Source organism: Leptonychotes weddellii, chromosome 5 (genome assembly GCF_054177405.1).
Source record: "Leptonychotes weddellii isolate Sample4059 chromosome 5, ASM5417740v2, whole genome shotgun sequence".
Taxonomy (NCBI): Eukaryota; Metazoa; Chordata; class Mammalia; order Carnivora; family Phocidae; genus Leptonychotes; species Leptonychotes weddellii.
The window spans coordinates 144,759,012-144,778,594 of NC_138373.1; the positions used below are offsets into that span (position 1 = coordinate 144,759,012).

Below are 19,583 nucleotides of genomic sequence, written 5' to 3' on the forward strand. Positions count from 1 at the left end.
CTTTGGTTGAATGATCTGAGCAAGGACTCTGTGTGGGTCTTTGCCTTCCTGTTCCCTGCTGTTCTTTCTCTGCCACCCTGGGCCCCCCCTGAGATGAAGTGGGATGGCTTCTGTCCCCTCTGCTCTTGCTGTGGATTGTATTCGATGGCCCTTCATCTCTCTGCTGAGGACTCACTGTCCTCATTACGATCTCTGCTTTCTTCTCTCTGTAAGACTTTGCAGAATCAGAGTTTGTAATCCCTCTGGCTCTCCCATCCCCTGTCCACAACAAAACCCCGGAACGTTCTCCGTACTTTTCCCATGAACATGAAAATATGAAAATCAGGATATTACTTTCTTTCTAGACTTTCTTCCAGATTTTCATGCTTGTTTTGACTCTGAAATAAAATATTCATCTGCACAGGTTTTTTGTGTTACTAATCCTTTGCTTATCTTTTCCTATCAAAGTGCTCCTTTGTTCTTATGTTAAGATTTTTTTTTCAATTTTAGGATTTTTGTTTTGTTTTGTTTTATGATCTCAGATTCCAAAGCATTTATTTATTTATTTATTTATTTATTTATTTATTTTAGAGAGAGAGAGAGAGAGCATGAGCAGGAGGGGCAGAGGGAGAGGGAGAGAGAGAATCTCAAGCAGACTCTATGCTGAGCACAGAGCCCGATGTGGGGCTGGATCCCAGGACCCCAAGATCACGACCTGAGCTGAAACCAAGAGTCGGACACTCAACTGGTTGTGCCACCTAGGCGCCCCAAAGCAGTTTTTATTTATATAATTTTAATGATAGTTGTGACATAGAAATGTTAATCTTCCCTAAAGAAAGGAATGAGGTTTGTTACAAAGTTAAGGTTTGGCCAGAGCCTTACAAGAATTTGTTTGAGGCATAGTGTTTATTATCTTTATCCTCTGCTTTGAATTTGCAGATTAACGGATCTTAATATCACCAGGGTACAGTTCTTGCAGTTTTGGCAATAACGTTTCCTGCAGGCTCATTTGCTTACTGTGTAGCACATCTTTCTTTCTTTTCACATCTCTGTGACTTGGGTAGAGGTTATTTTAATTCCCATTTCGTAGATACGGAAATTGAGATATTAATTTCTAATTAAATTTACTGCTAATAATAACAACTTAGTGAGCTATTTTTATCTACCAGACTTCGTGCTAAGTGTTGACATGCATCTTTAAAAAAACAAATCTTCACAGTAATGTCAAATAACAAAAGACAAAACTGCAAGTTGCAAAATTACATATGTGCATTTATTTGGGGTCTTAGGGATTGCAATCCAGGAGACGGGATTCAAACGAAGTTGAAAACGTGCTCTGGAGAGACAAAGGAGGTTAGAGTTTTTTAAGAAGAAAGAGAAGACTTACATAACTTGTTTTGAAGAAAAGGTGTTTGGCCCTGGTTTAAGTACAGTTACATTAAACTGTGTGATTGGTTGCTAGCACTCATGTTAGAGAGAAAGTCCGTTTATGTCCGTTATGACATAAATAGATGCCTTGGCTTTTAGCTGAGTTCAGCAAAAAGAATTCTGAGAATTTGGGACAGAAGATGTGCATGAGCCCCGCCTCCTCAGTGTCCTCCCAGCTCCATTTTCAATAACTCTCTTAGCAGTGGTCATTTCATTTATTCTCTCTGTTGCACATTGACTTTTGAAAAAGGTACTCTTATTATCCTCATTTGACACAAGGGAGGGAAGTGAGGTTTTAAGAGGTTAAAAGACAATTAATGCTATGTACCTACTAAAGATGGAACCAAGGTCTGTGTCGCTCAGATGAGGATAGTGGGAGGAGGAAGTGTGGAAATGGGACCAAACATGTGTGGCAGAGAATCTGTGATGAATGATAGGCATGGGGTCCGAAAGAGACGGGTTGTTTTTGGCATGTGGGTGGGAAGCAGGGACAAGGGGAGGGGCTCAGTAGCAAATCGGAGCAGAGTTAGAAATGCATGTAACTCCCTTTGGAGCTGGGCTGGTATCCTTGAGACTTCTAATTGAGGATATCACCTCTCTCTGTCTTGTAACGTCACTTCGCTTTGTGGCTAGTGCATTGTGTGACTTAGAACAAGGCCATGTGGACACCAGCTTAGAGGGCGTGTGACTTAGAAATGAAAATACTTCCCGACTCTGTCAGTTTATCTGTAAAATGAAGGGATTGGATTAGGTGATCTGTAAAATCCCTTCCAGAACCGACACCTTATAATTTATAGGAATTGTTAAAAATGGCAAAATAAATTCAAAACGTAAGATTTGAATGTAATAGCTTTCCTACTCTTTTTTCTTTCTTTCTTTTGAAATGATCTTTTTAAAAGGCATGTTTTCAACTTGTCTTTTCTAGAACTTTATTTTAGATGGGTATTGGGCTTCACATTTTTGTCTTAATTCTAGCACAATAATGCAAAACCTTTTTTTCCCCCCTAGGCCCTGCAGGAGCAGCTAAAGATGTGTAAGTAGTTAATATTATGATTTTCTAAACTCTTTTTGAGGAAGATGCTGTTTTTCATGATTGTGCCCTTTCGATAGATGTAGGTATGCCTGAAAAGATATGGGAATACATGCTATATTATGCAAAAATCAAGATTAGCATCTAGTTTATAACTAAACTGCTATTTGAAGAATATCATTGTGTTATTACTTATTCTGTTATTATTTATTCTGCCTTTCAGTTGCCCTAGCACTGTAACTCAGAACTTTTAAGAGAGGGAAATGTTTAATTGTGCTTCCTTCCCAACTTGTGCTGAGATTTTTTTCTAATTGAAATCAAGTAGGTATGGGGGAATTAATTAAGCACGTAGCTCCTGTGACTATGTGTTAGGGTGAGTCAGTGGGGAGAGGCTGGGGCAAGCATGTACCAAACACACATTGAATTGTTTTAAAGTTGATGATTGGATATTTGAGTGAATGTATATGCCCATTCAACCTAGTCAAACCACAGGACATTTAATCAAGGGGCAGGTATCCCCCAAGGAGATGTTTCTGGAGCTCAGGAGCCCTTCCAGTATTTCCATCATGCCCCTTCTCTGCATCTTTCCACACCTCATCTAGAACAGTAAGGACATTGCAGTAGTTCACTATTTAAGAGTGTTTGTGGTTACTCCGTGGAGAGTGGATGGACCCCTGCCCTACCCACCCACAGTCGGTTTGGATGTTAGGACTGATGGTCACACACACACACACACACACACACACACACCAAGGAGGGCACGAAGATTTCTTACTCACATAAAAGTGAAGGAAGGGGAGGCGGGAGTGGCTTTGGTTTTTATTGCAGTTGGGAGTGGGGCTGGTCGAGGGCTTCTGTGCATGGGAGAGGTTTGCATAGTTTTATCCTCCCCACCAGCACAAAGGAAGGCATTCCCCGGCTTTCTAATCAGCTTGCACTGATGTGAGGCAGAAGGGGGAGTGGTTGGACTTGAAAGCTGTCAGTGGTCAAACATCAAAAATAGAGTCAGATTTATTATTATTATTATTATAAAGAGGAATTAGAGAAGATGAGAATGGGATTGTAAGGTTTTTCAGGAGTTAAATATATATTTTCTATGGGACTTTAGGTACCCAAGAAGCAATATACATTGTTTCAAACTCCTGGTTGCACTTTTTGAGTTTATTACCAAAACATGTAGCAATAACCAGTTCAGCATCCTTACCCTGTTTCTTTCATTGCAGTATCTGGGTCTCTCCTTTCCATTTCTATACATTATTGCCAGATTCATTTCTTCAAGCACTCCCCTGCCCTTGTAGGACCTCTGCTCAAAAACTTGTAATTATTCTCCATTGCCCGCTGGACCGAGCCCAGAATCCTTTGGGAACAGGAAGGCCATTTATGTTTTTAGCTTTTCTCGGACGGACTCTGCATGAGGTGGAAGGAAGCACTGCAGTGGGAGTGAGCAAGGCCGAGGATGAGAAGTGAGCTGACATGCTGCACTGAGACCTCTCGCAGGGCCCAAACTGACCTCCCATGTTCTGCCTCAGTTTCTGCTGTTTCCTCTGCCTGGAATGGCCTTTTTCTCAATTCTGTTTGTAAAAAAATCTTAGCTATTCTTCAGGGCTTCTGTCTTGTTCTTTGCAAGAAGAATTTCTTGGATCTCTCAATTGGATAGAATGTCTTTTTCTTCTGAACTTTTCGAGCATTTTGGACCGTTCTTATGACACATCATATGGGGCTTATATTGTAGTTATTTATCCTCTTGTCCCTCTTGGGCAGTGAGGGAAGTGAAATGTCTTACTCATCTGAAGGTCTCCCATAGTTATAGTATCGTGTTTTGAACGTGGTGTTTAATGAACAGTTGCTGAGGAATCCCATCATTTCTATTCAAGGAGAGATTGATGTCTTGACTTCTTTCTTTTAGAGGCATGGACATTTCTAATAAAATTTCGTGATGCCATTGTCAACAAAATTAACTATTCCACGATGGGAGATGCCACTTAATTACTTTTTGAAATCCTGAATTCTCTGGATTTAAATTTTCTGTGACTATATATACCTCATTGTATGTCCTAGGAAGATATAATTTTATTTAATACTTGACCCTTTTAGAAATAAATGTAGTAAACAAAAAAAGTTAAAAGAATATTATAGTATTATTTTTCCTTGCACAAAAGTATATTCAAACATGTTCCTTTTTTAAGTAGAAGGTATAGATTTATAAATCTTGATTATGAGTGAACAAGGTGCTAAGAAATTAAGACAATTTAAACTTTTTATTATGAAGATCTAAAAATTTCTTTTCTAATCTAGAGAGACTGATCCCAAACCAAAAGAAGTGGCCAAAATCACATAATGGGTGCTAAGAAGTACAGAATTTCAAATAGGGCAGCCACCATATTATACAGGCAACATAAGTCTTTTGTGGGGAGTGGGAATTATGGTTATTTTTAGGAGAGAGAAATACTACAGTTACTCTCTTAATATAACAAAAAATCCATTCTCTAGGGAAGGTTTGTGATTTTTACTCTCTCTCTCCTCTTTCCTGTTTATTTGCCGATTTTCTACAGGCAAGAAGCCAGGATACAATAACAGATAAAATGACACTTCTGCCCTTAAGTAGGTTAGTGTCTACTGGGGACCAAAATACAGTGTGACAAGTGCCATTTATTGACATAGTCAGAATTTAATGCCGGTTTGGGTCTTGATGGATGAATAAGAGTTCGTGCAGAGAAGGGAAGAATGGCAGCCCAGAGCAGAGGAAAGAGCATGACAAGAGGCTCATGGGTGTAAGAGAACCTCAACTCTCCTGCAGGGAGCCTGTCGGTTTGTTCTGGAGTCCATGGCGTGTGCTCTGCAGAGATGAAGGATGAGGCCAAGGGGCTGGAGCTGGCTTGTGAAGGGCCTTTGGTGCCAGACCAGTAATTCCACTCGATATTGCACGCATTCAAGAACCATTAGGAATTTTAAGGTTGGGGGGGAGGCGACGATTATATTTGCGCTTTAGGGTGCTAAGTCCCAAAGCAGTGCAGCATGTGAGGTGGGGGAAGGGTGGAGGCACAGGGAGGGAAGGCCGTGAGGCCACCAGAGGGGCAGACCGCGGACAGTAGCAATGGGAGAGAGAAGAGCCGATGTGTTCAAAGTATGCTTGGAATATGATAAAGATTTGTTGAATGACAGAACGGGAAGGAGAGGAGAGGAAAATCTAAGGATCACGCTGCGATTTCAAATCTGAGCTGAGGGAAGGGATGGCCGATAATCCAAAGAGGTCAGCCGGGCTAATGGGGGAAGAAAAACCACTGGGCACCTGGGGGACTGTAGTTTCCATCGAGGGGTGTGAGTAGTAATTGGGTGAAAGTGGAAGTGGGCGAGGAGCAGGGAGGTGGTATGTGGCCTCTCTTCTTACAATGTTTGCCAGTAAGGGAGGGAAGGGTGTTAGCAGGTTAAAGATGGAGATGGGCAGAAGTGCTGAATCACTGTATTGTGCACCTGAAACTCATATTACACCGTATGCTAACTAACTGGAATTTACATAAAAACTTTTAAAAAAGTTAAAAAAAGAAGAGGAAGCATTTTAAAAAATATATTTCTGTTAGAAAAGGAATACCTAGAAAATTTGAAAAATATTTTTTGAAGAAAGAAAACATCGGCTCTTATCTACCACCAGAGACAGCCACCATTAACATTTGACACGCTTTTCTTCCGTTTCTTCATTTCTTCTGTTTCTGCACTGTTGGGTGCATGGATGATCTTGTGTATGGAAGTTTGTTTTGCTTTTTCTGTTTGTTTATTTATTTATTTATTTATTTATTTATTTATTTTATTAACATATAATGTATTATTTGTTTCAGGGGTAGAGGTCTGTGATTCATCAGTCTTACACACACACCTGTGGACTCCGGGGTAGGAATCAGTGGAGTGAGACGTGCTGGAGGTGGCTTGGGGAGGGGTCATCTTTGAGGAGGGGGATCTGTGATGGAAGTGAATCCCAGAACAGGTGGGAAGGCTCAACAACTTAGGAGGTTAACCTTAGAAACTTGAGATGAGGAGGGAAGTAGGGGTGAAGATTCACAGGCACACCCCCTGTTTTATTGCATCCCGTTTTATTGTGCTCTGCGGATAATGCATTTTTTAAAGATTGAAGTTCTGTGTCCGCCCTGCGTCAGGCAAGTCTGTTGGAGCCATTTTTCTTTCTTTTTTTTTTTTTTGTTTTATTTTATTTTTTTTATTTTTTATGTTGGAGCCATTTTTCCAACAGCGTTTGCTCACTTCCTGTCTGTGTCATATTTGGGTAATCTCACAATATTTCAGACTTTTTCATTGTTAGGTTTGTTATGGTGATCTGTGATCAGTGATCATGACTTGCTGAAAGTTCAGATGATTGTTTGCATTTTTTTAGCAATAATGTATTTTTTAATTAAGGTATATACATTGTTTTTGTAGACATAATGTTATTGCACACTTAATAAACTATAGTATAGTGTAGTTATAAAAACATAATTTTTATATGCACCGAGAAACCAAAAAATTCATGTGACTCGCTTTATTCCTTTTATGGCTGTGGTCTGGAACCTAGCCTGCATTATCTCTGAGGTATGCTTGTATAGAAATTGAATCACCACAACACAGACTCATGCATATCAGCAAGTGAGTCTTTCTTATTCTCTCTTCCTCTGTCTCTTCAAAATTAAATCACAGTTCTGTAACATGCAAAACAAAATAGACATGAATTCAGTGTGACGACATTTGGCTGCTTTCACAAACCTGGAAAAATCAACCATTTTATTTCAGTGAATTATCTTAGCTATTTGGCACAAATAGGTTGCATTGGGATATTTTTGGTTGGAAATGGCAGAAGTCCAGCTTAAACTGGCCTAAACAAACAAACAAAAAGGAATTTATTGGCATGTGTAATGGAAAAGCTCCAGGGGTTTGGCCCCAGGCACAGCTGGATCCAGGTGATCAAATGACAGGAAGAAACTCATTTCTGCTTTCTTGTTTTGGGCTCCATTTTTAGGAAGCTTTCCCCAAGTGGTAATGGAGATGGTCATCTCTTAGCAGCTTAATAACTCCTGTGGAAAAAGAGCTTTTCTTTCCCAGTAGTGTGATCAAAAGTCCTGGGGCTAGGGCTCTCCCTGCCACAACATGAGGTCATGTGCCTCCCTCTGAATCAAACAATGAGCCAGGGGAACGTGGGTTTCTCATTGGCCAGGCCTGGGTCACATGCCCACCACTGGAGCCAACCAGCACCATTAGCTCCACCTGACCAGGTGGTCAAAGTCTGGGAGAGTGGCTAAAGACAAATCCGGATGCTGTTACCCAAATGGAAGGCACTTAAAACTGGGCAGGCAGCAACAAAGTATGTTCTGCAGTAGGTCAATTTTCATGTTATTAAAAGAATTTCTTTATTTAAATTTTAAGCAATATTTATGGGACTATTACAAACATGTTTTGGTAAGAACAGTATGAAATTAGTTGACACGAATTTAATGTTTGCTGTTGAAAATAAAAGATCATAGCCACTCAGTTTAAACAAGGTAAATCAAATATGTCTTTCACTTAAAACTTGTATGGTGACATTTCATAAAGATTCCTTTCTTGACAAAGCAATTCTATTGTTATGGAAGGTAGTGACTATAGAGAAGAATATCTCAGAATGAATGAACAAAACACATTGAAGCACCGCCTTTTACATAAAATGAAATTATGAGTCTTTCATCTTGAGTGTCCTTGGAATCCTTTATGGATTTCTCATGCCCATGCACCTGTCAGCTGAGCCCTCTTTAGTGCTCCTTACAAATCTGAGGGTATCTGATGGGCTTACTCCTCCTCCTGAAGTAGCAGGGAGGTTGAGGAGGATGCTGTGGAAATAGCATTGAAAAAGCATGTGTTTTGGAAGCAGGGAGACCTGCATTTGAACTTCCTACCACCATTTACCAGCTGTGTGATATTGTGTCCTCAGTAATCTTGGCCATAAAATTGGGATAATAATAAGTGTACAGGGCAACCATCTTCATCCTTATCATCATCATTCTGTTACTAGAGCTCCCCTTTTTTGAGGACCACATGCCATATAGTGATTATGCATTATCTCATTCTGTACCCACGACAATCTGATGGAGATAGTAATGCTGTTTCATTTTACAAGCGAGGCTATGGGGCACAGAGAGGTTAAGTAACTGCCCAAGGGTTGTGATAATTATTAGTACAGTATATTTAGTATCCTGGGATAATACTTGGCATTATGCTTTCCTGCTGCCCATAAATAGTAGCTAGGATTATTAGATGTTTTAAGTGTCATTGAAAAGACTTGGCAGAGGCTCTGTCATGAATAGGACAGTAGAAGAACCAGTGCATAGCTGAAGTTAAGAAATACACAGTCCCATTGTTGGTCTATCAGTACATGGTCAGATTCTCCTTAGGTAGGGCCAGTGCAGTAGGAACAGAAAGAGAGAAAACAGATGGGTGCATTCATCCCGGGACAGAGAGAGATGGATGGTGACCAGCAAGTGTTGCCAAAATGCTGGCTGCAAGGCACATGCTAGAGACGGGGAGCCCTACGAGGCTGAGGAATGGAGAGAGGGGGAGGGTGGCTGGACTGGAGGCTTCTTAGGATGGATGCGGGGAGGGGAAGAGCGGAAGGATGATTTCCCCCCCCTTCTAGGGAGTGAGATTGTCTACTGTAAAATGTCAGAGGTGAAGTAGTTCCAGGAACTAATAAGCTCCTCAGAGCAGTCATGGGAGTGAGTTATTAGCGTAGCGATACAAGTTGTTGGAATAGAGTAAGTCAGCAAAATGTGAAGCAAAGCTTAATTGGGTGATTTTCACAGAATTTAAAGTGATCCAAGGTAATGATGGTTCAGAAGAAAACCTTTGGGTCAGGGCCAAAAATCTTTAGGGTGTTTGGGGCTGCTGTCGCAGGGTTCCAATGCCCAGAGGAGAGGGTTTGAGTGAAGGTGAAATCGGTCCCATTTGAAAGAGCTCTGTGAGGAGGTTGGGAGCCTGCTGGCTTCATCTTCTGTTTGGAGACACTGGGATATTTTGAGCAAAGTGATACCATGAAGAAAAGCAAATTTTCTTAAGGTAAGGAGGTGGAGAGAACATTCCTGTCTTTAGCAAAATGATGCTTCTACAGCCAATGCCAAAATAATCCTGAGCACCGTGTGCTTCTTAGAAGGAGAGCAGAAGGAGGGTAGGGAAATTGCAAATTGACTCTTGATCCATTGCCTCCAGACAAAGAGTTAATGTTATTCATATTTTCCACTAATACGTTCTGGAAGAAAGAAAGGGACCCATATTGGCCAAGGGGCTCATACAAGGAGAGAGATTTAAAGATAACTGTCCAAAGGAATTTTGGAATTTTGAAGAAATGAATGAGATTACATAGAGTCCAAAAGAGTCAATGATAAAATATTAATCCTGTCCAAAATCATATGTAATTAAGTGGTAGAATTGCTTGAAATCACCCTAAAAAAGCAGAAGCCATCATAAGAACATATTATAAAGAAAATTAAATGATTATACTTTATCCGGAGAGCTGTAGTGTCCAGGAAATAAACATTATGAATTAATAAGCCTATTCCAAAATATTATTGTGAATGGCATCTAAAAATAATTAGAGCTACGCACATGATCTCCAGAGGTTTCCATATTAAATTTTATTGTTTACAAATCAAAATAAGTTTGGCCTCTTTAGTGATACTGCAAATATGGAAAAAGAAAAGACTGCACGCCGCTTTTCTACTTCTTAGATTATCACTAATATTTAGAATGTTTTTCTTGATAAATAAGTAAAAAATAAATCATTTCTTTGCCACAAAACTGTGTTCATTCTGAAAGGCCAGGGAAATGAGAACTTTGTGAGTTTTAAGGCAAGCTGTAGCCAGGCTGAAACAGGAGATGCTAATTGGAGTGGCCGGCTGCTGGCTAATATTTATCATCTGTATTTGTTCTTGAAAGTGCACATAATGTATCAGTGCCATGGTTCCATTATTTTACCAAGCAAATACAGTGACAAAAATATTTTGACTACCAGGTATTACTGAGGAAGAAAAAGCAGTGGCTTATATTTTATAGAGTAACTCTAAATAAGGTTTCTCTTCATTAAAGTGATGGTTACTGATAAGACGAAAATCACGGTAGAATAACCTAAAAGGTTGAAGTGTTCTCTTTCGGTATTTGGTTTTAAACAGGCATTCACAACTATATTCATGCAAGAAGGATAGGCAGAAGGGAGCCAGCCTGCCCCAAAGAGCAACCACAGACACATAGCTGGTTTGGAGGCAGCTCCGTTTCTGGAATCTTGACTTTAAAGAAGTCAGCGCTTATTTATGTTTAGAGAGGAATTCAGTCTCTCTGGTTCATTTAGGAAAGGTCTACACAGCTGGTGTGAAGCAGATGGGTGTGCAGTTACCTAGAGATTCTGGATCAGCGTAGACATTCCATCTGAGAAGGCTTGCAAGAGCGCCATGTCGGTGCTAGGGAGTTCACAGGAAGTAGGCTGGAAGTATTTGATGGAAATGCTGAGCTCGAAGAAAGCAGTTGTGAAACCTGAAGTTAAGCTTAGTTGTGGTGGTTGCCGTTGGTCGGTTGGTTTTTTGCTTTTTTTCTTCTTCTTTTTCTGACATGCCTGTGAGAGGGCCATGGGTTGGGTCAATTTTGGTGAGATAGATACCACCAAAGAGTCTACTGCTCTGCAAGGGTGTGTCATTTTAAACTATCAACTGAGGATTTATATTTTCACCCATCTCCAAAGTGGGGGAAATACGTTGACTTGTGGTCCACCCTCAGTAACACTTGTCTCTGCAAACGTTGGTGGTGGTGCCATGGCCAAGAACCTGAGTCAGAGTCTGTGAGCATGTCCTCTTACTCTGTGAAATCATCATGAGTCTCAAGGGGTGGCTTTACCCTCGACACATGCTTTCCCTGTGAATATCTAGTCTTTGATAAAAGAAGCTAAATCTTTGCCAACAAAAGGAGACCCAATTTTAATGAAATGCCCACTGTATTTCTTAAACCTGATCCAAAATTGTTCATACATAAGCCACATGTTGGTTAGAAAGGTTCTTGGGGCTTAAAAGGTTTTCCTCATAAGATGGGATGTGAGCTTATGATTAAGACGATTTCATTGTTAATATTTTTTTCTCAAGATTATATCACTTTCCACACATTTTCATATGCTGTGTATGATCATAAATAAAATACTGTCTCGATACCAGAGAAAGTCACTTAGCAGCAGGCTTTCAGCCCTGCTCCCTCTGGAGAAAACAAGTGCATCCCGTAAGTGTGCTCTGTAGTGTGGCTTACACGTAGCCAGAAGGTGGAGTGCATACTTGTTAAAATTAATTTGAGTCTGTTAGCACTACTTTGCTCCTTTGCTCTTGGCACTACAGAAGTAAGTCTTCTAAGACTGGTCCTGGGCACAACTGCGAAATGGACCCTGTTTATATCTGAACCCCAGCTCCTACTTCTAGCCCCTTCCCTCCGGTCGCCTTCCATTCTCTCTCATGTGCCTCCCCGCCTCACTGAGACCGGGGCCCATGTGACTGATAATCGAGAACTTGAAATTATAACTTGAGCCAGTAAATGAAACTGTATTTAAATCTTGGCCTTTCCAGACCCTTAAACTTATTCAAGTAGGTGTTTGCTTACACCACTGAATAAAAGGAGTCTACTTGCCTCTTCACATTTTTCCTTCCCTCCCATTACTCTTTACTGAGTTGGGGAAACGGCGAATGAAGGGGGCTGTGACTTTCTTGTCTTGTTGCTTTGGGGCATTGAAACTGTGTCAAATGGAAGGGCTTTTCCTCTTAGTTGTTTTAGATTCTGTTCCACACTGTAGGGAGCACTCTGTAGCTTTTTAGTCCCTGGCTTGGCTAGAGATGGCTGTTTTAGCTTCTTTAGCTTCTCACTCCTCATGCGAGGGCACTAGAATGGCCTAAATTAGAATTGAGATGAAACGAAGCAGACTTACTTTCCCCATCTTTGCCAGCCAGAAACTTCCAGTTTTCCCAGGAGTGCCTTTGGGAGAGGGGTGGGCCAGCTGGGTGGGGAGGCGTGGAGTTGGGTCCCCTCGCCTGGGGAGGTGGCTTTGTTAGGTGACCCTTATGCTCCAGACCTACTCCAGCCACCGCTTCCTGCCCCTAGATACACAGATAGAGTCAGAGCTCCGTGTGCTTCCATGGGACAGACACACACAGTCTGACCTGAAAGGAGTGAGCCTATATTGCAAAGTAATTGCAGGATTTTGTAGTTTATACTACCAGGAACCGAAGGCATGTGTGTGGAAATGGGATTCTAAGGGTGGGAGACCAAATAGGAAGGAGTATATATACTGAGTTAGATTGAATGTATTGATAGCGTTCTGGATTTAATCCTTTAGGTGCATGGACGGGACTCTAACAGGTTAATTATCCTGGTTGGTGACCCTCACACACAGTGAGCTTACACTCTAACCAGGGGCGGAGTAGGCTAGAACTTTTGTGGAATGCCGGAGAGGAAGGAGTCCAAAGGCTTAAGGAGAAGAGGATGTTGGTGTGAATTTTTCAAGTATGACCTGCTCCCCACCGCAGAGGATACCCCCTCCACTAAGGCTTTGAGAAATTTGAGGAATGCATAGTGAGAGGGGGTCCCTGATAAACTCTAAGGTGGTCCTCTGTAAGGGGGTTGTGACAGAGGAGTCACTGCCCGAGATGGGCTCTTTATCTCACCGGGCAGGACGGGATCCCAGAGGGCAGGATCACATTTCTACTGAGTGGCAGAACTTAACCACTTGAGACAAGGTAGGCACGCTTGCCGTCATGGACAGAGTTGGGATGAAGGGGCACAACGGCTCATCCTGGAAGGAACTTTGATGATGGCTGGTTGATTACGGTTTCCCTAGGGATAACTTAGAAGGACAGCCTTCTATTTTTTTTTAAGATTTTATTTACTTATTAGAGAGAGAGTGAGCACGAGCAGAAGGAGAAGCAGGTTCCCCGCTGATCAGGGAGCCCGATGCGGGGCTCGATCCCAGGACCCTGGGATCATGACCTGAGCCGAAGGCAGATGCTTAACTGACTGAGCCACCCAGGCGCCTCTGAAGGACAGCCTTCTAAAGGTTCATTTTCTCCCTCTCTCTATTTTTATAAGAGGAGAACTTCTGGTCTGTAACCAGAAACCTAACTCGAGTCACCACAGTGGAAAGGCATAGCCACTTAACCCAGTTTCCAGACCCAACTTTCAACACTGCCTCCCGTAGGTACTGTAGATATTTCTCCATGTCTTCCTCAAAGGGATTTGTGTCCATTTACTAGAGCAGTTGTGTCCAGAGCAAAAGGAAGGACCTGAACTTTTTAGCGCTTTCTAGATACCAGCTCTGAATTGATGTTAATATCTGAGGACCCAAAATGCCTGTGGCCCACCAGTCCATGGGTGGGCTTATGATAGTCAGGACATTTGGCTACTGTTCAAATTATACTGTGCCCAGTAGTCTGGAGACCCATGCTTGGTTATTCCCTCAGTTCTTGAATTCATAATCAGAGGAGATGTATTTGGCAATTGGCAGAAGCCACCCATTGGTCCCTTGACCTGTGAAGTAATGGCTGTCATGGTAGGAAGGGCCAAGTAGAAGCCCATAGAATTTTCCTTCCCTACCAGAATAATAAAGAAAAAGGCATACAGCATCTCTAGGGGGGAGTTGGAGAAATTAGTGCTGGCACCAAAGACTTGAAAAAATGGAAGCGTGGAGAAACTTCACACATCCCCATTTAACTTGCCTGGGTGGCCCGTGCAGAAGGCAGCTTTATTTCAGAGAGTGACTTTGATTATTGTAAACTTCATGAAGGGGTGATTTTAGCTGCTATTCAAGGTGTGTCTTTATTGAAAATAATCAACATAGCCTCCAGCTCCTGTTAGGCAACCTTTGGTCTGGCAGGTACTTTCTTTCTGAACCACTTTGCAGGGATTACAGAAGCAGGTTGCTTTTACCTGGCATGGCCGACAGTTTACATCCCTGTCTTACCTCTGTTCCATAGATCCCCCTGCTCCCTCTCATCCTTTGTTCTGCAATATCGTGATCTTACTGATATCCCTCAGCACGGCAGGCTGGTCCAGTACATTGACCTGATAAACAGCAAGGGACAAGTACTTTAGATGCTTCAGTAAGACGTCTTCAATCCAGGAGGTGGGAGATAAACCCCATTCTTGCTACCAAGTAATGTATTGGTTAGTGTCCAGACAGAGAAGAGAAAAACACATTAACTACCCTAACAGAGAGAATTCGCTATGAGGAATTAGTTAAGGGGGTCTGGGAGGATTGTGGATGTACGGAAGCGAGACTGAGAGATCAGGGGTGGTAAAAGCAGGAAGTGGCTACCACACCTCAGGCTGGAGTGACAAAGGAGAGAGGATGGGGGTATGAACATCTAGGAGTTGGAGGAGAAGGAGAAGGGACCCAGACTTCTGAAGCGCACCACCAGGTCGGGGCTGTCACGTCTGAATTTTGTCATCCAGGGCTTGTTCTGGAAACGAACCAGCGGCTGCGGTGATGCAGACTGGGGCAGCAAGCAAAGCTGGAAAGAGCCGTCTTCCTACTGTCTTGCTTCCCTCTTAAGTGGGGTGATAAAAATTGGAGAGATCTAGCTTGGGAGATGGGGTGTTTCTCTGATACACCTGAATGTGGGCTCACAGTTGATGGAGTGGGAGTTGGAATCACGCAAACTGGTCACCTAGCTGTGTCACCTTGGGCCATGCTACTCAACCTTTCAGAGCCTCAGCTTTTCATCTTTAAAATGTGGCTGGGACGCCAGCGTGCCTCAGTCGGTTAAGCGTCTGACTCTTGATTTCAGCTCAGGTTATGATCTCCGGGTCCTGGGATCAAGCCCCACATCGGGCTCCAGGCTCAGTTCGGAGTCTGCTTGGAACTCTCTCTCCCCATCGTCTTCTGCCCCTCCCCCCTCTCACACGAGCTCGCTCTCTCAAATAAATAAATAAAAGTTCTTAAAAATGTGGCTCATCCCCGCCGTGCAGGATTGTGATGAGGATTGAAGGAAACCGTATAACAGCACTAGCGTGTGCCTGATCAGTTCCCCAGGAGGCTGTGAGGACGAGGTGATGCTCAGAGCTTTTGCAGGAGCGGTGTGGAGGCAGTCCCCAGGTCAGGAGCAGCTACCAGGCTGGTTTGTCACTGGCAGTGTTTTTAGTTTTCCATCTTCCTATTTGAGAGGCAAGTGACGAATTGGAGTGTGGAGCATGGTTTTTGGTGTCAGATGGGGTCTAAATGTCAGTCTTACTTATTGGTCTTGCATATTTCTTAATTACGTGGCTCTGTGGACCTATTTTCCCAGGTCTAAACTCTCAGAGCTGTTGTGAGAAATTGCAGTGATGCCCATGAAGTGTCCTGCCCTGTATCTGACACGCAGGAGAGACTCAGTGATGCCGCTGTTTTTACCCATGTGGTCTTCGTATTGTAGAATAATTGTTTGTGGAAGGAACGGGTAAAGCAGCAGTCTCATATGTGGGGGGCATATATACAAAGGCAAGCATTGTAACTTATTTGAAGGCTTAAAAGAATAGACATCCAATAAGTTTTCATAAATGGTATTGGTAATGATTTAGTAATATGTCTGAAGCTTAATTTATTATCCAATAAATATGGTGGCTATATTATAATTTCCTGCAAGTTAGATGTACAAGGTTGTTGATGAATTTTATAATGGAGAACACAGAGTGGGTTTCAGGGTATTGAATACTTTATAAGAGATAGTAGATTAAAAATAGTTTACTGTTTTCTTACATTTGGGGGAGTTAAAATATATTTTAAAGCCTTTAGTCTATCATTAAGCAGAATTAGGCAAGGGGAGAAAGAATTAAAATAAACAGAGTTGGATATGAAAAGAACAGCTGTGCCAGAAAATGAGACATTGTATATGTCCAAAACTACCAGTTATATGCAGCTTCAGAAACAATGTCATGATGGCATTAGCCATTTGGGACTGAGGTAGACAGTTCTAATATACTCCAATGAGTTAGTGACCATCATTTTCCTGTTATCTATACTAACAGGTTATAAATCCATTTTAATTAAAAGTAGTGAACAACACTTTGTGATACTACTTCAATAAGCATAACCCCATTTCTAATACATTATGGCTTTGACACCTTTGAATTAAAAAATGATCCAACTTTAGCAGGAGATGAAGGAAATTGACTATTATCTGGTGAATTTAGGTTGTGTGCTCAATTTGGATAAATCAGATCTCAAGATGGATTTTGCACTCTATCAGAATATTAGCTGTGGGCACGGCCAGTGTTCAACGGATGATTTCCAAATCTACACCTCCCTTCTTTATAGGCTGGAGACTTCCTGACGGATGCAATGAAGTAAAATCTCCTGTACATATACATTGGAAACATTCACAGCTTTTAAATGGGTGAAACCATGACTAGACAATCCCTAAAATTAGAAGATTCAGTGAAGCTGTTTAAATGTTTTTTTTTTTTCTTTCTTCTTGGCTGAAGCCCTTTAGAATTACATGTTGGGTTCAGCCAGATACATTTGGATCTTGGGGTTTTTTTCTTTAAGAAAAGTAACTCATGTATGCTAACTAGTGCTTGAAGGAAAGTTTCCTGATCCTTTTAGAAATATGCCAAGGAATATCAGTAGAATATGAGTTCCTCTCATGCAAGGAAAGAGGCTGTGCATTTTAAAATAGTGATTTCCTCTAAAAATTTCCTTTTAAACATTTCCTCCTCTGTGCAGATCATGTATAAAATGGCTTTTTTTTTTTTTTTAGATAGGAGGAAGTCAAATGGATATGAACTCTTCTGCACTAAAGAAATCTTTTATACCTCGAGTGGTGCCACTGAGTGGCATGAGGATCACAGAATCATAGTCCCCAAGGACCGGAGGGGACCTTGGGAATCATCTGGTTGACCACCTTATTTTACAGATGAGATGCAGGCAAGCAGTTTGCCCACAGCCTCTCTGTGCTGATGGCATGCCCATGACAAGAAACCAGGCTTCCTGATGCCAAGTTAATGTGCCTTTTGCAATCTTGGTGGCCCTCCATATGTCCTTTTTTTAGCACTTGGACTTTTTGGCATTTGCTGAATTTGCACATTTTGTTAAGTAGAAAATGACTAATTTTTTTAATGCATGAATAATTGAGGTAGAAACAATAGTGTGTTACAAAAATATTTGATGACAGACTTGAACAAAATTGATTCTCAGTTAATAGCCCTCTTTTACTCATAATAAAAAATGAAGTGTCTGACTATGTGACCAAATGGCTTATAGCAAATATTTTTGGCCTTTTAGAACAGAAGAATCTATAACGGAAGATGACAAGAGGAGGTATGTTTGACATTGAAGCTGGCTTTAATTTGAATAATTTTGGCCATCTTCATGGATTAATTTAACGAATGGATGTAATTTAACATTGTATGTAGTACATTACCAATAACATAGATTACACCCGGACAACTTCTGGCACAGAGAATACAGGTAGGAGTGTGTGATCTGAAAAAGGACTTGCTCAGGGTTCATAATCTTTGCCTTCACGCAAGCTTGGGTTTTGTCCTGTGCTCATGGCCTGTGCTGGTTTCTGTCCTGTGGCCTTTGGATGTGCTGTTCTCCCTAACGGATGACTTCGTTCATTCTCCCTGCCCACTCCACTCTCCCTCTCCTTCTCTGGTGGACTGCACCCTACTCTCATTACTCCTTAGCTCTCTCTCCGCTCCTTTTATGTTTGTATCTACCTCCAGGGAAATGTTCTGTGTGTCCATAGCACCTATTACCACATTGACCACTATGAATTCTTGATGAATATTGACTGATTAACTGTAACATGTTACTCTGTGGATATTTATTACTGTACTAAATTATAAAAAAATCCCAATCTCTTTTCCTCTTTCTCATTCCAAGTTAAATATCTAAAAATTCTACTCACTCAACTTAGCTTTCTTTTTTCATATAGAGCTTCTTTAACATGGAAAAAATTATATTTCCAAGGGCAGTAATGTTCCAAATTCTACTTTTGAAAAGTCATGAGTTATTTTAATAGTTCTATAATTGTTGGCAGTACTCCATGCTTCTATCACTTTCTGCAAATATAGAGTATCATTGATATTGGTCTGATTTTTCTCTCTCTGCTTCTTTTCATTAAGAAACTATGGAGGGGTATATGTAGGTCTACCATCTGAAGCTGTCAATATGGTATCCAATCAAACAAAGACTGTACGAAAAAGTAAGTAAAATCATGAGATTTACTTTCTCTAAATATTTATCTTTTTGTTTTTTGAAAAAAAATATAAAATTTATATTTCAGCTTGCCTGACTCAACCTACATATTACTCAGTTGCAGTTAACCATGTAGAAAAACCATTATCTGTTCACTGTAATCATTTGTTGAAATTGCCACCTACATGATGAGAGTAGTTCCAGAGCAAAATTTAGCTTCTATTTGTGGCTATGTTCCATGGATGAAAAAAGTTTTTCTCCATGGATAATTTAAATTTATTGTTAATTTCAGTGACGATCGGTATGACAATGAAAGCAAATGTTTCAGTAAGTTTATGGAGTTTTTGTAGAAATAAAGGTAAATTCTTATAACATATTCCTGTAATATACAGATAACAGTCTGAGGATTACAGGAAAATCAACTGCATATTGTATAATTAAATGAAGTGAGGCCCCTTTTTGTTTCAACAAGTAGTAATTGTGGGGCTAATGTCATTTTTTTTTTTTTTAAAGATTTATTTATTTGCGAGAGAGAATGAGAGAGAGCACATGAGAGAGGGGAGGGTCAGACGGAGAAGCAGACTCCCTGCCGAGCAGGGAGCCCGATGCGGGACTCGATCCAGGGACTCCAGGATCATGACCTGAGCCGAAGGCAGTCGCTTAACCAACTGAGCCACCCAGGCGCCCGGGGCTAATGTCATTTTGATAATAGACACGGACAACAACAGCCTCAGAGCTAGTTTCTTGCTTAAATGTGTGGCTCGTGGTAAGAATGCTGGTTTACCAACCACTGTACAGTTGTCTGATGCATAGTTTTAAAGGACTGTTAATATGTTTCATTTACACACAGGCTATACTACCTTATTTGTAACACCGTAGCTCTTGTTCCTCATTGCCGTTTCTCTGCATTCTGATCTGGACTAGCAAATACATATAAGTCACTAC

General features: G+C 41.2%; 1 protein-coding gene across 1 annotated transcript in view; it reads left to right on the top strand.

Moving 5' to 3' along the window:
- The window catches only part of LOC115937855 (uncharacterized), a 31,942-nt gene that overhangs the window by 8,223 nt on the left and 4,136 nt on the right, over positions 1-19,583 (top strand). The window contains exons 2-3 of the mRNA XM_081818995.1: positions 17,718-17,753; positions 18,566-18,645. Coding sequence (XP_081675121.1) covers positions 17,718-17,753; positions 18,566-18,645 — 116 coding nt within the window. The remainder of the gene's footprint in view (positions 1-17,717; positions 17,754-18,565; positions 18,646-19,583) is intronic.